Source organism: Poecilia latipinna, unplaced genomic scaffold (assembly GCF_001443285.1).
Source record: "Poecilia latipinna isolate Pla-1442-1.1 unplaced genomic scaffold, P_latipinna-1.0 Scaffold120, whole genome shotgun sequence".
NCBI lineage: Eukaryota > Metazoa > Chordata > Actinopteri > Cyprinodontiformes > Poeciliidae > Poecilia > Poecilia latipinna.
Genome location: NW_015112736.1, coordinates 627,632 through 641,634, shown reverse-complemented (window position 1 = coordinate 641,634; position 14,003 = coordinate 627,632). Strand labels below are relative to the sequence as shown.

General features: G+C 35.7%; 1 protein-coding gene across 1 annotated transcript in view; it reads left to right on the top strand.

The window, feature by feature from the left end:
* ctnnd2a (catenin (cadherin-associated protein), delta 2a) overlaps window positions 1–14,003 on the top strand; it is a 139,145-nt gene that overhangs the window by 54,785 nt on the left and 70,357 nt on the right. The window contains exons 10-11 of the mRNA XM_015028331.1: window positions 763–895; window positions 11,066–11,279. Of these exons, the coding sequence (XP_014883817.1) occupies window positions 763–895; window positions 11,066–11,279 (347 nt within the window). The remainder of the gene's footprint in view (window positions 1–762; window positions 896–11,065; window positions 11,280–14,003) is intronic.

The following is a 14,003-nucleotide window of genomic DNA, read 5'->3' as shown; positions in this document are numbered from 1 at the left end:
AAAACAATACATTTCTAATTACGCAGGCGGCAATTAGCTTGTTCCTTTTGTAGTTCGGAGGTAGTTTAGCAAAGTTTTTCTTTTTTTTCTTAAAGAAGTAGTGTACACAATTATGTTCTTGGCTTGCCCACTTGTTTCCTCTTGCTTAACACATTAAATGAGTTTTACATTAGCATTCCAGACGTGGATATGAGTCAGAAAATGATCATGTATGTTTTTAGGTAATAAGCTGTATGTCTTTCCTCTGAGGCCTTTTTGAATGAAGTCCTCATCTTTGATCTAAGATGGAGCTGAGGAAACAGCATGAGTTTTTTTTTATTCTATTTTTTTTTTTCCCTTACTGTTTACTTCTAAGTGCTGAAGTCGCTACTTGTTTAAGCTGCTTGGCTCATTGTTTTATCTATTATCTCCTGTGTGTCGGATGGAAATGAGCGTGTTTTGGTCGACTGCTCATTCATCAAGTAATGTCTGTGATTTAAGTCCCACTGCGTTGCTTTCTTTAAAAGCACTCTCTTTTAAAAATGCATTTGTTTGACTAAAGAGAGAAATAGAGACTTTTTCTTTCTGTCTTTTTGATTTCCTGAGTCTCCTTGTGTGTGCTGTGTAAACATGGGAGTGAATAGCTAAGTCTCCAACTTTTGTGATGTTGGGAGGAAAATCTGTGAGTCACTTGGACGTGTCTCAGGTAATCTCTTGTGTTTCAGCTGGATGCCTTGTTAATGCGCTAAAGAAATCAAAGTGCCTCTGTCTGTTACTCCGCAGAGAGTTTGGGTGGAGAGATCCGGAGCTGCCAGAGGTGATCCAGATGTTACAACACCAGTTCCCATCGGTGCAGTCCAATGCTGCAGCTTACCTGCAGCATCTGTGCTTCGGAGACAACAAGATTAAAGCTGAGGTATGCTAGTTTTGTCGGGCGTGTGTGCGCTTGCTCTCTTTTAGTTTTTGGTGAATTTTTGATGACTGATGTTGCAGAGACAGGGAATCTAAAATGCATGATAAAAAAAACATGAAAATCTGTTGACAAGGAAACAAGTGAATGCCGTCTTCTAAATATTATGCAGAAAAAGCATTGGAGGTTTATTATTCACCAGTCAATTCTCTAGTGATGTTATACATAATAACACTTAACACAATTTCCATGCTGAAAGTGTACATTTTACTGAACTGGATATATTGAAACAATAAGGTTCAATTGAATCTAGAGCTGGTGGTTTGTCTCCCAGAAGCAATTTCTTTAAAGTTCTTTAAAGCAGCCTTTAATAAAACTGGAGGTGCTAAAAACCAATCATACTGCCTCATTCAAATTCTCTAAAATTCAGATCTCTAGCTCTCCAACCTCTGTTACTACTTAATATACACTTTGCACATTATTCTCCCTCTCATTCTGCCTCAAATATTTGATTCACCAGTAAATGTAGGCAGAGTCATTGATGCCTTTTTTCTCAGTTTGTAAAATATACTTTTGAGAAGAATGCCTAACTCATTAGAAATAAAAAATAAAATGAGTGCAGCATAATAATGTATTATGTGTGTGTATGAAGCTGTGTATGTACAACTGAAAGCAGGTACTTACTTACACAATAAAAAAAAGATGCAACTTTTTTTCTCAGTTGTCAGACTTGAAAATCAAAAAAAAACTTTTTTCCAATTTAAGTTTAAATTAGTTGTGTTTCCTAAATGTCAACAAAAAGGGGAGACAACTTCTCAGAAGTCTCACAATAGTCTGATCTTTGCTTCTAGTAAACCTTTTATACTAAGTCAGGTTTTCACATCTCTTTTCAGAACTGTTCAGAAGTTTTCTGTCCTTGGGATTTGAGTCTCAGGCAAAACATTCCCTTTTCTGTTCTTAAGTCACCGTATGACTAATTTGGTGGTAGACTTAGGATCACTATCCTTTTAAAGAACCCATTTGTGACCAAGCTTTAAGTATCCGACTGATATCTTGAAATGTTGTCTCTTACAACATCTTAACATCTTCATCTGTGCTTTTGCAAAACGTTTGAAGTTTAAAAGTCAATTAATTTTAAACTGAAGAGTTTAAAGAAAGTGTAAAAAATTCTTTGAGTGATGTCAGATAGTGAGGAAAAACTTGTTTTTTATTCTATAAATAGCCAGTTTCAGTTGTAAATAAGCATAAAATAGCTTTTAGAATCACACTTGATATAGTGATTATATTTAAAAACAGTGGAAAAATAAGTTTAAACCTTTGATGAATGAAACAAACTTGAACATATAAATTGGAAGACATAGCTTCAATTCAATTACTAGTTACTACTGCCCACCTACACACATTCACAGACATGTTCAGGTACAAAAATGTAATCACTTTTAATGCATCACATTTCATTACACTCCCACACACTGCCCCTTGCTACTCTGAAAGAAACACAAGTATTTAATTTTTTTTTTAATTGATGTAATTACTGACAGAATTCAAGTATTTAATGCAAATTGTTTAAATGACTTTTTTGCGCACATCTTCCCAGTATATTAAGAGACAACAGTGCTCTTAACTATATTTGTAAAAGATGATAAATCTTTTGGTATGAATAACACACAATGCATCTGTAACAATGGAGTCTTTGCTGCATGTTGATAAATAAACAGATGAGATGTCACAGACCTACCAAGTTGAGCATTCAGGTTCACTCATCTCGTGAACAGACCTTAATTTAAAAAAATCACATTGACTAATGAGTGCCAAGCTAGATATGGGATATTAATTTGGTTAAAGATCCATCCAGTGAGTGGCTATAAGAACATAAATCTATGCTGTGGTGTCAGTGAAAATTCTTTGGTTTACAAAAGCAAATTTACCCTGAAAATAAACGATTCCAATGGCTGTTTTTACTAACTTTTTAATCTCTGAGCTTCCTTATATATGAAAAGATTAAGGTGTACTTTTTAAAATACATTTTCTGCTTCTGACTAATTAAAGCTTTCTAAATATGCCCCTTATGTTGACTGAATTTAGACCTACTGTCAAGATTTTAACAAGGATGTAATTTGAGCAATTTCTTATAAAAGGTTAGGACATGAGATCCTTTCTGAGGTAAAGTCGGGGGAAAATCCCCTTTTTTCTGTACAATAGACACAAATGGCCTGTAGATGTTTGTTTGTACACGTCATTTGTGGGATGGTTAAGACTGAATCGCAAGTTTAACTGAACATGTGACCACACCTATTCTAAATGGCCAGCTTTTTACCTGCAATTTGAACAAAAAAAAATCAGACTGTGTTCTTTTTAGTGATAATACCCTCCTTTTTTCTCTGTGTTCAAGAGAAAGACAATGGTTGCGGTTCTTGCTGCTGGCAACAATTTAACATAGAACTTCCATTGATTTCCTAGATTAGAAAAACTCGAGCGGTTTGTTCAGGTAAATTGAGTTTTAACACACCTTGTCTCAGTTGGCTTTGAAAGTGTTTTTCCGAAAGGCTCATAGGGTACACTGAACCCTATGAGTATTTTAGAGAATTCCTGTTAAATTTCACTAAAGCCTGTAACCGACTGTACAGTCATACATTTTCAGTGAGAATTAAGATCCTGTTTACGTTTTTTGGTCTTTAACTAGCTCTGCTAACTTTAACCAATTTTACTAATTCATATATCAAAACATTCTGGAGATTTCTGCTATTTCTTTTGCTAAATTTTACTATTGTACTTTTTGAGATATTTGCGCTTTTGTGCAAATTTCAACCACATTGAAATACATTGAAATTCTACAACATTCTGCTAAAATCTTCTGCTTTTTCACAGATTACTACTTTAAGATAGAAATTCCAACTTTCAAACAAGTCACAAGACTGTAAACTATCTTCAAATGTTTTGGCTTTTGAATATCTCTTACGGTTTTTCCACGATTGTGATTTAAGTTTTATTCAGATTTTTGAATGTTTTCAGGTTTACAATGTAATCCTATGGTGGAATTTTCTGTTGTCAGTTACTTTTGTGTGCACTCTAGTAACTGTACAGAAATAATTTATGCATCAACACAGAGCCACGTATGTCTACTTTAAAGGACTATGACTATCATTGCTACAGGTCTTACGTTTTTTTTTTTTTTTTTTTTGTCAAACTTTTCTGGAGTACAGACATATCACACCTTCTCCTATTTCTTCAATGTTTCTCTCTTGTGCTCTGTTTTTGTGTGTCAGCATTCTTGTCTTTCTTTCTGCAGAAACCTTTTGCTTTTACTGGTTTTACTGTCTACAAAGGTCTTCTGCAAACTTAAATCAATGTTAGCAATTCATATATCAAAATGTTCTGCCTCTTCTTCTGAACTATGCTATATCTTGCTAAATTTTACTATTGCACTTTTTCAAACATTTTACAACTGAACTTTTTCAGATATTTCAGGTTTTATAAGAATTTCCACTTCTGCTGAATTATGCTACATGTTTTGCTAAATTTGACTAGCATAATTCTACCATGCATGACTGTAGCTTTCTTCTGCTTTTTTCCCTATTTCTTATGCTTTGTTCTGCTCTTTCTTGTATATTCTGCAGCAATTGTTCTGCAGATTTGCATTCTCATGGCTGTTTCGCTATAGGAATAGCATTTTTTCTATTTTGCATTAAGTTTATTTTGTTAAAGTTGTCTATAGTGCGGAAGTTATTCAAATGACCAATAATTGTTTAAAGATTACAGAAACTTAGCAGAAATAATACAAATTTTATTTTTTTATTTTATTAGTTATATATATATATATATATATATATATATATATATATATATATAGTATTTTATAGATATGCACCTTAATCTGTTTCATGATTGGAAGTTCATAGCACTTACTGTCATATTTTGTATGTGTATGAAATCAGAAATATTTCACTCAAGGTCAATAATTGTCTGTGTGCAATGTTGTTTCTATGTTGTTTTATCTAAATGTTATATCATCACACATTTTAATATGTGACAGGAAATCATAAATAGGAAGTAGATTGCTATGTTCAATGTGCTTTATTTGTAAGATAGAGTCTAGGAAACTCAAAATATGTTTGTAGCTCCTACACTTTTCAAAAACCCAATTATCCCATGGTTGAAAGACACTAAAAAGCAGTTGGCCTTGGAAAAATGTCAGGTAAAGAAAAAGAAAAACCCTCTTGACATCTGCAAGGATGCCAGAAGACGATGTTATTCAAACTTTTTACAGTCTTTTATTTGATTGTCTTCAGAAAGAAGACAATCAAATGGGACCTGGATGTTTTAAACATGTCCTAGTTATTGAGCCACTGCTTACTGTTAACATCAATAAAGCCGTTAGTGTAATTAAATGAGATACCAAGTTTTATATTTTATTTTGGTATGCTGCGATTTGAAATGTTTTATTTTACAAAATAACTTATTTTATTTATTCTCTCTGCAAATATTGTTTCACATTTATGTCAGAACTCAAAACTGTGGTCATGCGTGAGTCATATTTTATATATTTACTATGCATAGTTCACATGTAGCATCCCACTTCCAGAAACACACTGACAGCCATGTTGGTAGGCAGCTGCTATGGGGTTGCTATGGCAACGTTAAGCAAACCACAAGCTTAGAACCAATTCTTGCCTTATTCCTATCTAACTTGTGAAAATGATGTATTACAGCTGTTATTCAGTCACAATTTTTGAGTACTGTACTCACCTCTGTGTAATACTAAGATAAATATCAGATATTTACTTTAGTACTTATTGCCAAACTAGCTATGACATGTTACCTTGTGTACTTACTCTGCCAGTCCCAAAAGCAGTGATTTACTGTATCTTTCACTTGCACGTTGATCAAGAGTATCCATATACTTTCTATTTGTTGGTCTCGAAGCCACAGTTCAGCTATGCTTTGTGCTGCGCTTGCCTACCAAAATGGCTTCTGGTTTGTGGGAACTATCTGTAGAGATGTAAGAAATTAAACAGTGTCATTAGTTTTGAGCAGTACTGTGCAATTTTACAGAACGTTAAAAGATGTGACACATGCTTAAAATATCTCCGTGATGTTTGATAGAATGTAACTGAAGCATCCTTTTTAAAGCATTCTGCTGTCCCAGACTCTGTACCATGTGTTTCCAATTTCCACGCTTTATGCTTGCTACACCTCTGATTCCCACATTCCCAACTGTCACCTCTGCTAACTGTTACCAAGCAATGTTGTCGCTATGGGTTACCGATAGGTGTGACCGCCGCTGAACAGCAGAAGACAAAGACAAATCAATCTGCACCACCTCTAATCTCTGCTAGATGAAATGGAATAAAAGGTGCACATGTTTTTGGCAGTTCTCTTAGCTTTTTGCTAGGTCTTTTCATAAGTAACGTATTAATCCTGCCACAGACAAAAAGAGGACACAAGTAGGTATGCCTAGATGAGCAAATTCTCATGTCAGTCGTAGTTCAAAAAAAGTACAAGTTTCTTAATTTGGGTGTTTTATGTAATAAAATTACATTAAATCTGTCCTCCAGTGTACAGAAAACACCCAACAGATTCAACATTTATGAAAAAGAAAAAAAAAAGGTTAAATGTGAAGTTTTTTAAGTGGAATTTAAGGTAGAATAAAAGCATTCAGTGGCGGTGGCAGCTACTACTTGTATCATTTGATTAAATAATCATCAGGAAGTTTGACCAGATATATAAAAGCAAATATATCAGAGAAACTGCATAAAAATAGAGCCATTTGTTATTCAGATTGTCAAATCTTGAAGTTCAGAACAGTTTGTAAACAGTTAGCAATTAGTAAATGACTGAAGCAGAGTTACTTCTCTAAAATTAATCTGGCTGCACATGTTGGCTTAGAAAGTTGCATCTAAAAGAACAACGTTTGGAAAAATATCCAGTGTCAAGTAAGTGTAAAAATCACATCCGTTAGGCGTTCATCATCTTTTTGGTTTTGATTTGAATATTTTTGGTCACAAATTTCCACAAATCATTTCCACAAATCCCACAATTCATCAGTAATACTGCAAACATATTCCATAATGTCATCATCTTAATAGTGACATTTTTAAAAAGCAGTGTTCATGACTGCTTCGCAAACCAAGACCAGCTGATCAGTGATCAGTACAAGCAGCACTGGCATGCAGGTGTAAAGCAGGATGCAAGAAGCTTTAAAAGTATTTGAAATTTGGAATGACCTAAATTGCTCAACTGAGCGGGCAGCAGCATTTATAGATTGAGTTTAAAGTATAATTTGAAAGTACAACTCTATGCAGGATAATGACCTGTTTAACTTCTGACAGTTGATGTGAAAGTGGCAACAGTGAGAAAATGCCTAATCTGACTTTTTAGTTAGGTGGAAAATTACAGTATTTTATTAACTGGGCAGATCTGGAGTGAACCTTTCTCAGCAGTTTCTCAAGCACAGCATTTTTATTTGTTTCTAATCTCCATGAACATGTCTTCAGTTCCTGATGCAAACAGTTCTTCCTTGTGATCCAGGTCAACGTTGGTCATAAGAAAGCAACAGCTTGTGGCAGTGGTTACACTAAGAAGTGGTGCTAATCAGTGACTATCTTAGATGTGAGGCCATCGATCAACAGCCTGTTGGGTCATACAAGGGAACAATGCCCAAGCAATGTACAATGGAAAAGCTTTAAAAGGAAGAAAAAGAACTCGGAGGTGTTGCAAAAACCCAGTCAAAGCCCACATATGAGCTCTATAAATCCTCTTGAAGCTTCATCTCCTGCCCAGATTTGATTTAAGATTGGATTCTGGAGACTAGCTAGACCACTGCTTGACTTTAATGTGCTTTTCCTTAGGGCACTTCTTTGTTTACAGTGCTTTTTAAGTGACTGGCAGGCTGTAGGACTCGCCCATGGCTCGTCGTCTTAAAGATTGTCATTGAAAATGATGTCAAACATGGCCCTATCTAATTAATCCTCACTTCACTAAACTTGCCATGTATTCTTACCTGAACAACAAACCCCAAACCATAATGCTTTCACCTTATTTGAAGAATTTTGACATAGTAGTGTATTTATCAGACTGTCTATATATTCAAAAATATCAAAATCTATCCAACTGGTGTTGCAGAAGGACATACTGTCACACTACCCACACAAGTTATTTTCTGCATTTCATGATCAATATCTGGTGACGGCCACTGGGAGAATAATACAGAAGTGGTTTGATGATGATGGAAGTAACTTTGAAAAATCAGATTTTTTATATTTATTTTATTTTATTTTTTTTCCACATGCAGTCCAATTCAAGAGAGTGGGGGGAAAAACCCTGAAGCCATAAAAATACCGGTTTCTTCTTTACCATTTTGTGATGCCTTGCAATAGTTAATTTATCCATCTCCCAACAAGTCACCTGGTGATAACAGCTGCCTGTCTTGGTGATTAGCCCTACACCCCTGTTGTTTGGACCAAACACATGCTGTTTCGACTCATTGACTCCCCGTGGTTGATAAAAATCCCTGCAGTGGAGAAGTGATGTGGGAGGATTTAAAAATGAACATAGGAAGAAAGCCCATGTTAAGAACCATAGAGTGCAGGCAACATGTGTTCCACCATGGGCGGAAAGCATTATGTGTCGCACCATAGGGGGAAGGCTTTATGCGCAACGCCAGATTGCCCTCATTGTGCTTCCCACTGGGCTAATAGCATCAGCTGTTTTGTCCTCTCAGAGATTCGGGGCACAATCATAAATTTTTTACAGATTGGTTTGCTTAATTCTCTCAATTTGGGAATGTTTGCGACTTTGTGTGTATTTAGCAAAATGTCTTCTGTTACACGGAAAGCCAGTGAAGTGAGGCTGCATCTGGTGTTAATTGGTCATGCTTTCTCACTTCTCTTAAAAGAGGAAACATTGCATTTTGTATCTGCCACAGATTCAGCATCACATGGAGTGTCATATCAGCAGAAAATAATAACCGTCACCCGCGAAGTGTCCAACTGGGTGTTTGAACATTCTTTTCTATTTTAAGTGATGATCCCATGCACACCTTTTTGAAGATTTCGATAATAATTTTGGACACTTATTTAATAACAGGAAAATAACAAAATTGTGGACAAATAATTTTTTTCCACTTCATTTGTTTGTATTTAAATTGCTCACTAATAAACGTGCAATGACAGCAATTACAATTTATTTCAAAATCCAGCTGTTCTTTTGGTCTGCAATCATAGAAAATGCACTGCGTCAAATTTAGTGTTTTTAACTGTAAATTAGCTGATATTTACCAAATTATGAAATTATCTAATTCTAGCTTAAACCTTGCAAAGTCGCACAACACAAAGTTAACAGAGATCAATTTAATGTGGCACTTTGTGGCAAACTAATTATACCTTGAAACCCTCACATTCAAAAATGCCAAATAAATCCCTAGAATTTAAAGGGAGTGTAGATTGTTTCCCTTTTTTTGTTGATTTTTTTTCCAGTACTGTGTATGACCCTGAAATTAGCAGATGCAAAAATATCTACACCCATAAGCATATTGAGTTGTACTGTAATAGCACAGCATTACCTTGTAACCTAGTTAAATCTTGGACAAATCTGAATATTTTGCACAATGTCATGCAACCAAAACTCTTAGAAGATCACGAGTACTTACTGTTTACCTTCACCATAGGTTCCACATTCAGGACATCTACAATTATGTGAAGAAATCTAATAAATTGAGACGATATTTGGAGTCAAATAATCAAAAAAAAAAAAAAAAAAGGAAAAGGATTCTGATTTTTATTTTACTAAATCAAAACTCCTTTTCCTTCCTTCATCAGTGTAATTAAGTGTTAGTTTTGTCAAGGCAAAGCCATTAGCTGTGTCATGTTATGTTTAATTAGCCCACATTGGGTTGTTAATCTGATTGGCGAGAGTGGCAGATACTGGAGGCTAATTACACACATATATGCACACACACACCTGCGCACGCTCACACACAAGCAAACACACACGCAATTCTATAGATAGCTCTGTGGACTCTGTTTACTAAAAGGGATATGCACACTTTTTACCACTACCTTCCTCTCAAATCTGACACCACTCCACGTTTGTTTACATTTCAGAAAGAAGGAAGTCGTGCTCATGGTCTTATTCAGAGGTTTTTTTGTGTTTGTTTTCTGCAGTGGTTCTTGGGGCAGTGCTGTCACAAGCGAGGCGCTAAACAGGTTGCTCAAAGGGTTTAGTTTGTTTATCACAGTGCAACGTGAAAGCAAATGTCACACTACCTAAAAATGTAACAAATGTTGCAGTTTCGGTCCCCAATCTTACAGAGTACTGATCTATATCAAAAACAACTTTAAAGAAATATGTCTTTGCATTATAGCTGTATCTAATGCTTTGAAATTGGCCCGTCTTTGATTGGGCCAGTGTACGTTTGTGTCAAAGCCAATGATTATAGAAAATGTTGGTGCCATTGTAGATAGTAGACTTTCTTAGAATTCCATGCAGATTACACAGATGAAAAGTTTAGGTAACAACTCTCTTTTGAGGGATTTGAGAAGCTTTAATAACAGTAAACACGGTAGAAATTTATTATAGGTATGTTAAATAACGTCTCGGTGGAGCAATATTTATGTTAAACATCAAAAGGCACTGAATCAGGTGATCAGTCAGGGCAGTGAAACTACTGGCTAAATAAGACTCTCACTTCAGAAATTATATAATTGATTAATGCATAAGAAAGCCACTCATGTCTATAAAGACTTTTTCATATCCTTTCATATCATTGTTTTAATTAAGGTCATTCATTAGAAAACTGTACCTTTGTGTGGAAATATTGATTTTATTAATTCAGTTGTATTTTTTTTAAACGAGAAAATGTTTTACTTCCACCAATGCTGTTAAATATTCTTTTTGAATTCTGTTTTCAGATTTAAATGTCTTTGTTTGTTTATGAAACTTGGGCTTTCGTGATTAACCTCTTGTTTTTTTTTGGCTATGTGCTTTGTGCATTCAAGGATGTATTTACATGGAATTTTCTTGCTAGATTTCAAATTTATGTATATTTGTTGGACATAAATTATCTTATCTGTTATCTTCACCGATAAATGATGACTTCCATTTATTGGTTATTTTTAATCGTTTGTGACAAAAAAAAAAAAAAAATGAATTTTAACTGAATCTGTCTTTCAATCTCAGATCCGTAGACAGGGAGGCATCCAGCTGCTGGTTGATCTGCTGGATCACAGGATGAGTGAAGTCCACCGGAGCGCTTGTGGAGCATTAAGGAATCTGGTATATGGCAAAGCCAATGATGAGAACAAAGTGACCCTGAAGAACTGTGGGGGGATTCCTGCTTTGGTCCGTCTGCTTAGGAAGACCGGGGATGTGGAAATCAGAGAGCTTGTAACAGGTACAGTGTTTGCAATTAACTTGTTTTTCACCTCCTGGCACTGGTGCTAGGTATACTCCAGAATGACAGCAGCCTTAGGAGAGGATATAAGTGTGTGTGTGTGTGTGTGTGTGTGTGTGTGTGTGTGTGTGTGTGTGTGTGTGTGCGCGCGTGTGTGCGTGTGCGTGTGTGTGTGCGTGTGTTTGTTAGACTTTTCAGCTTTATATTAACCCATTGGTATTTTCATGCGAGTGTCTGAAAATAAACTGCATGCAGATGTGTGGATTTGCTAAGTACTCTATATTAACTTGATCCTTACTGTACCTGTTAATTTTGAGCGCAGGCACAACCTCCTAGTCAAGCAATGGTTGGCACCACTGCAATTATAACTTGTTGCTTTTTAGGCTGGCCAATTAAACTACTCCCTTCTCCCATATTTCACTAAATCTAACACAGAAGCTGTTAGAGGTGCTGATATTATTAGCAACAAAAGGGACCCCTAAGTCAGATTCTGCTCCAGCCCTCATACAGCCTTGGACCGGCCCCACATGATGAGGTAATCTGCTGGCAGAGATGTGCAACAAACGGGAGATTTAATTCAATGCTGCCAATGTGGCTTTAGTAGCTCTTTCATTTCGTGTCTGTTGAGTTTTTAATAAGCGTCACAGAAACTATTCTGGTTGGTCGAGTTTATGGGACGAGCTTCTCAGATCTCCGTGCGGCCGCGCGTATTAACTCTAAGTAGACGACGCATTTGATATGGTTTGATGCATCGTGTAACCGGAAAAATAATACTAAAAATAATAATAAAATAATATAAAATAAGCGTGATGTGTAACTCCGAGGAGAGCGTTAAAGCCGCATATAATTGTTCATTCTCAAAGATAAATCATTCTCACCATTCCACAACGCACACCTCTGAATTCGCTACAAGTTATTCCTGCGGTTCACAAATCCTTGACGGTAATTGATAACTTTTGAAGCTGAATTATTTCTACGAGGAATTAATTCCATTAATCTTTAACAGAATTAAAATACTTCAGAAAAGTTTGGTCTTTACTTAAAAGAAACCAAGGTTATCGAACTTGATCACTGAAGCTTATAAACAATTTGGCAATGAACCCGAGGATCTGTTTAAATAAATAAAAAAACGGTTAGTTTTCAAGCAAGAATGTTAATAAAGTAACTGAAATAACAATGTTAGGGAAGGTAGTTCTTCCTTTATGGTCTGGCATGCATCCTCCCTTTTTTTAATTATTTGATCATTAATGTTTTTTGAGACACAGAACATTTATTTTTGTTTTTCTGTGCTCGTTATGTTATTTTTAAAGGACTTCATTTTGCTGTAAAAATATAACTTTGCCATCCTCAAATTCAAGATTTTACCAGCAAGTATGGAGTCTGACATTTACTGGCCAATCATGTTTTAACCTGAGGGTAAGGAAAGTTATCTGGTTGGAATACACACCCACACACACAAACTCAGAAACACAAACACACATATATTAACTAATCTTAATGCTCCAAGAAATATGCGCAAGCAAAAGGTGTATAGAATACATTTAGACTCCCACACAGACATTGCATGACCTCGGATAGCTCACTGTTATTTTTAGATTTATTTGAGATTTATTTATTTATTTATTTTTTTTTAGCTTCCCTCTTTTTTTTTTCTTTTGTAATCTTTATAGTTTCGGAAAGTCAGTAGCTACATTCTTTTTCATGCATAAACAAATGTTCACAATAACCTAAAACCCTGTTTTGCATGTCTGAGTTTTGTACAGTATTTGTCACAGGAGGTAATCTTCTAAAACCTAACAGTTTGTAATGCCTTGCCAATAAACATGTGAGAATTCACATTGAGGTGATATTTGAGTGAGTGAGTTGCCGTTGCATGTATAAGCACTTCAGAATTTCTTATAATCACATCCTGCTGGTGAGGCCATAACAAAAGAATAAAGCTAACCTATTATTATTCCACTCCCTGTTACTTACAACATCTTCTCTCTAATTTCTCGTTGTCTGTACTTATGTTTCGTGTTCTTCCTTTATCACATTTTCCGCTATTGTCTCCGTTTGTGTGTATTCCTTTGTGCTAGTGCTGTGTTTTTGCACTTGTACAACCATTGTTTCCCTCTTTGCATTTTGTGTCACCTGACACCAGGCTAGGCCAAAGATAAGAAAGACACGTGTAGCTCATAGACTAGGACATTCCCGGAGATAAAGGACAAGTGCAGCCACTCAGTAAAAGACAATGTTTCGGATGCCATAAATCCACCCAAGCCGTTCACACACTCGTACGTAAATGAAGCTAAAAGAAGCCCTTCATCTTCACTTTGACCTTCAACCCCGCTGTATCCGCAATGGGACAAAGCTCATCAAGCAGGCATATGCATACTTAAACATCCTTAGAGGAATCCCCCCAGTCACTTGCTGAGAGAGGGCGAAGGACTTCAGAGAGAGCCAGAGTAAACGAAAAATTGACTGTTTTTGAGTAATGCAGCAGGCAACTACAAAATAGTCTTTTAAAAGCTTTTATGAAAGGAGCGTAAATGCCATTACTTTATTATAAACGCATGAAATGCAATGATATGGCTTTTAGTTTGGAGGTCATCATTGCTTTCTTAACGTCATCTCTACACTTGCGTTCCTTTGCAAATGTGGTTAACGGCTTTCAAGAAATGAGGTCTGAGCACTTAGATGTCACCTAAGAGTAAAGGAGAAAAAAAAAACTGGCATTCAATG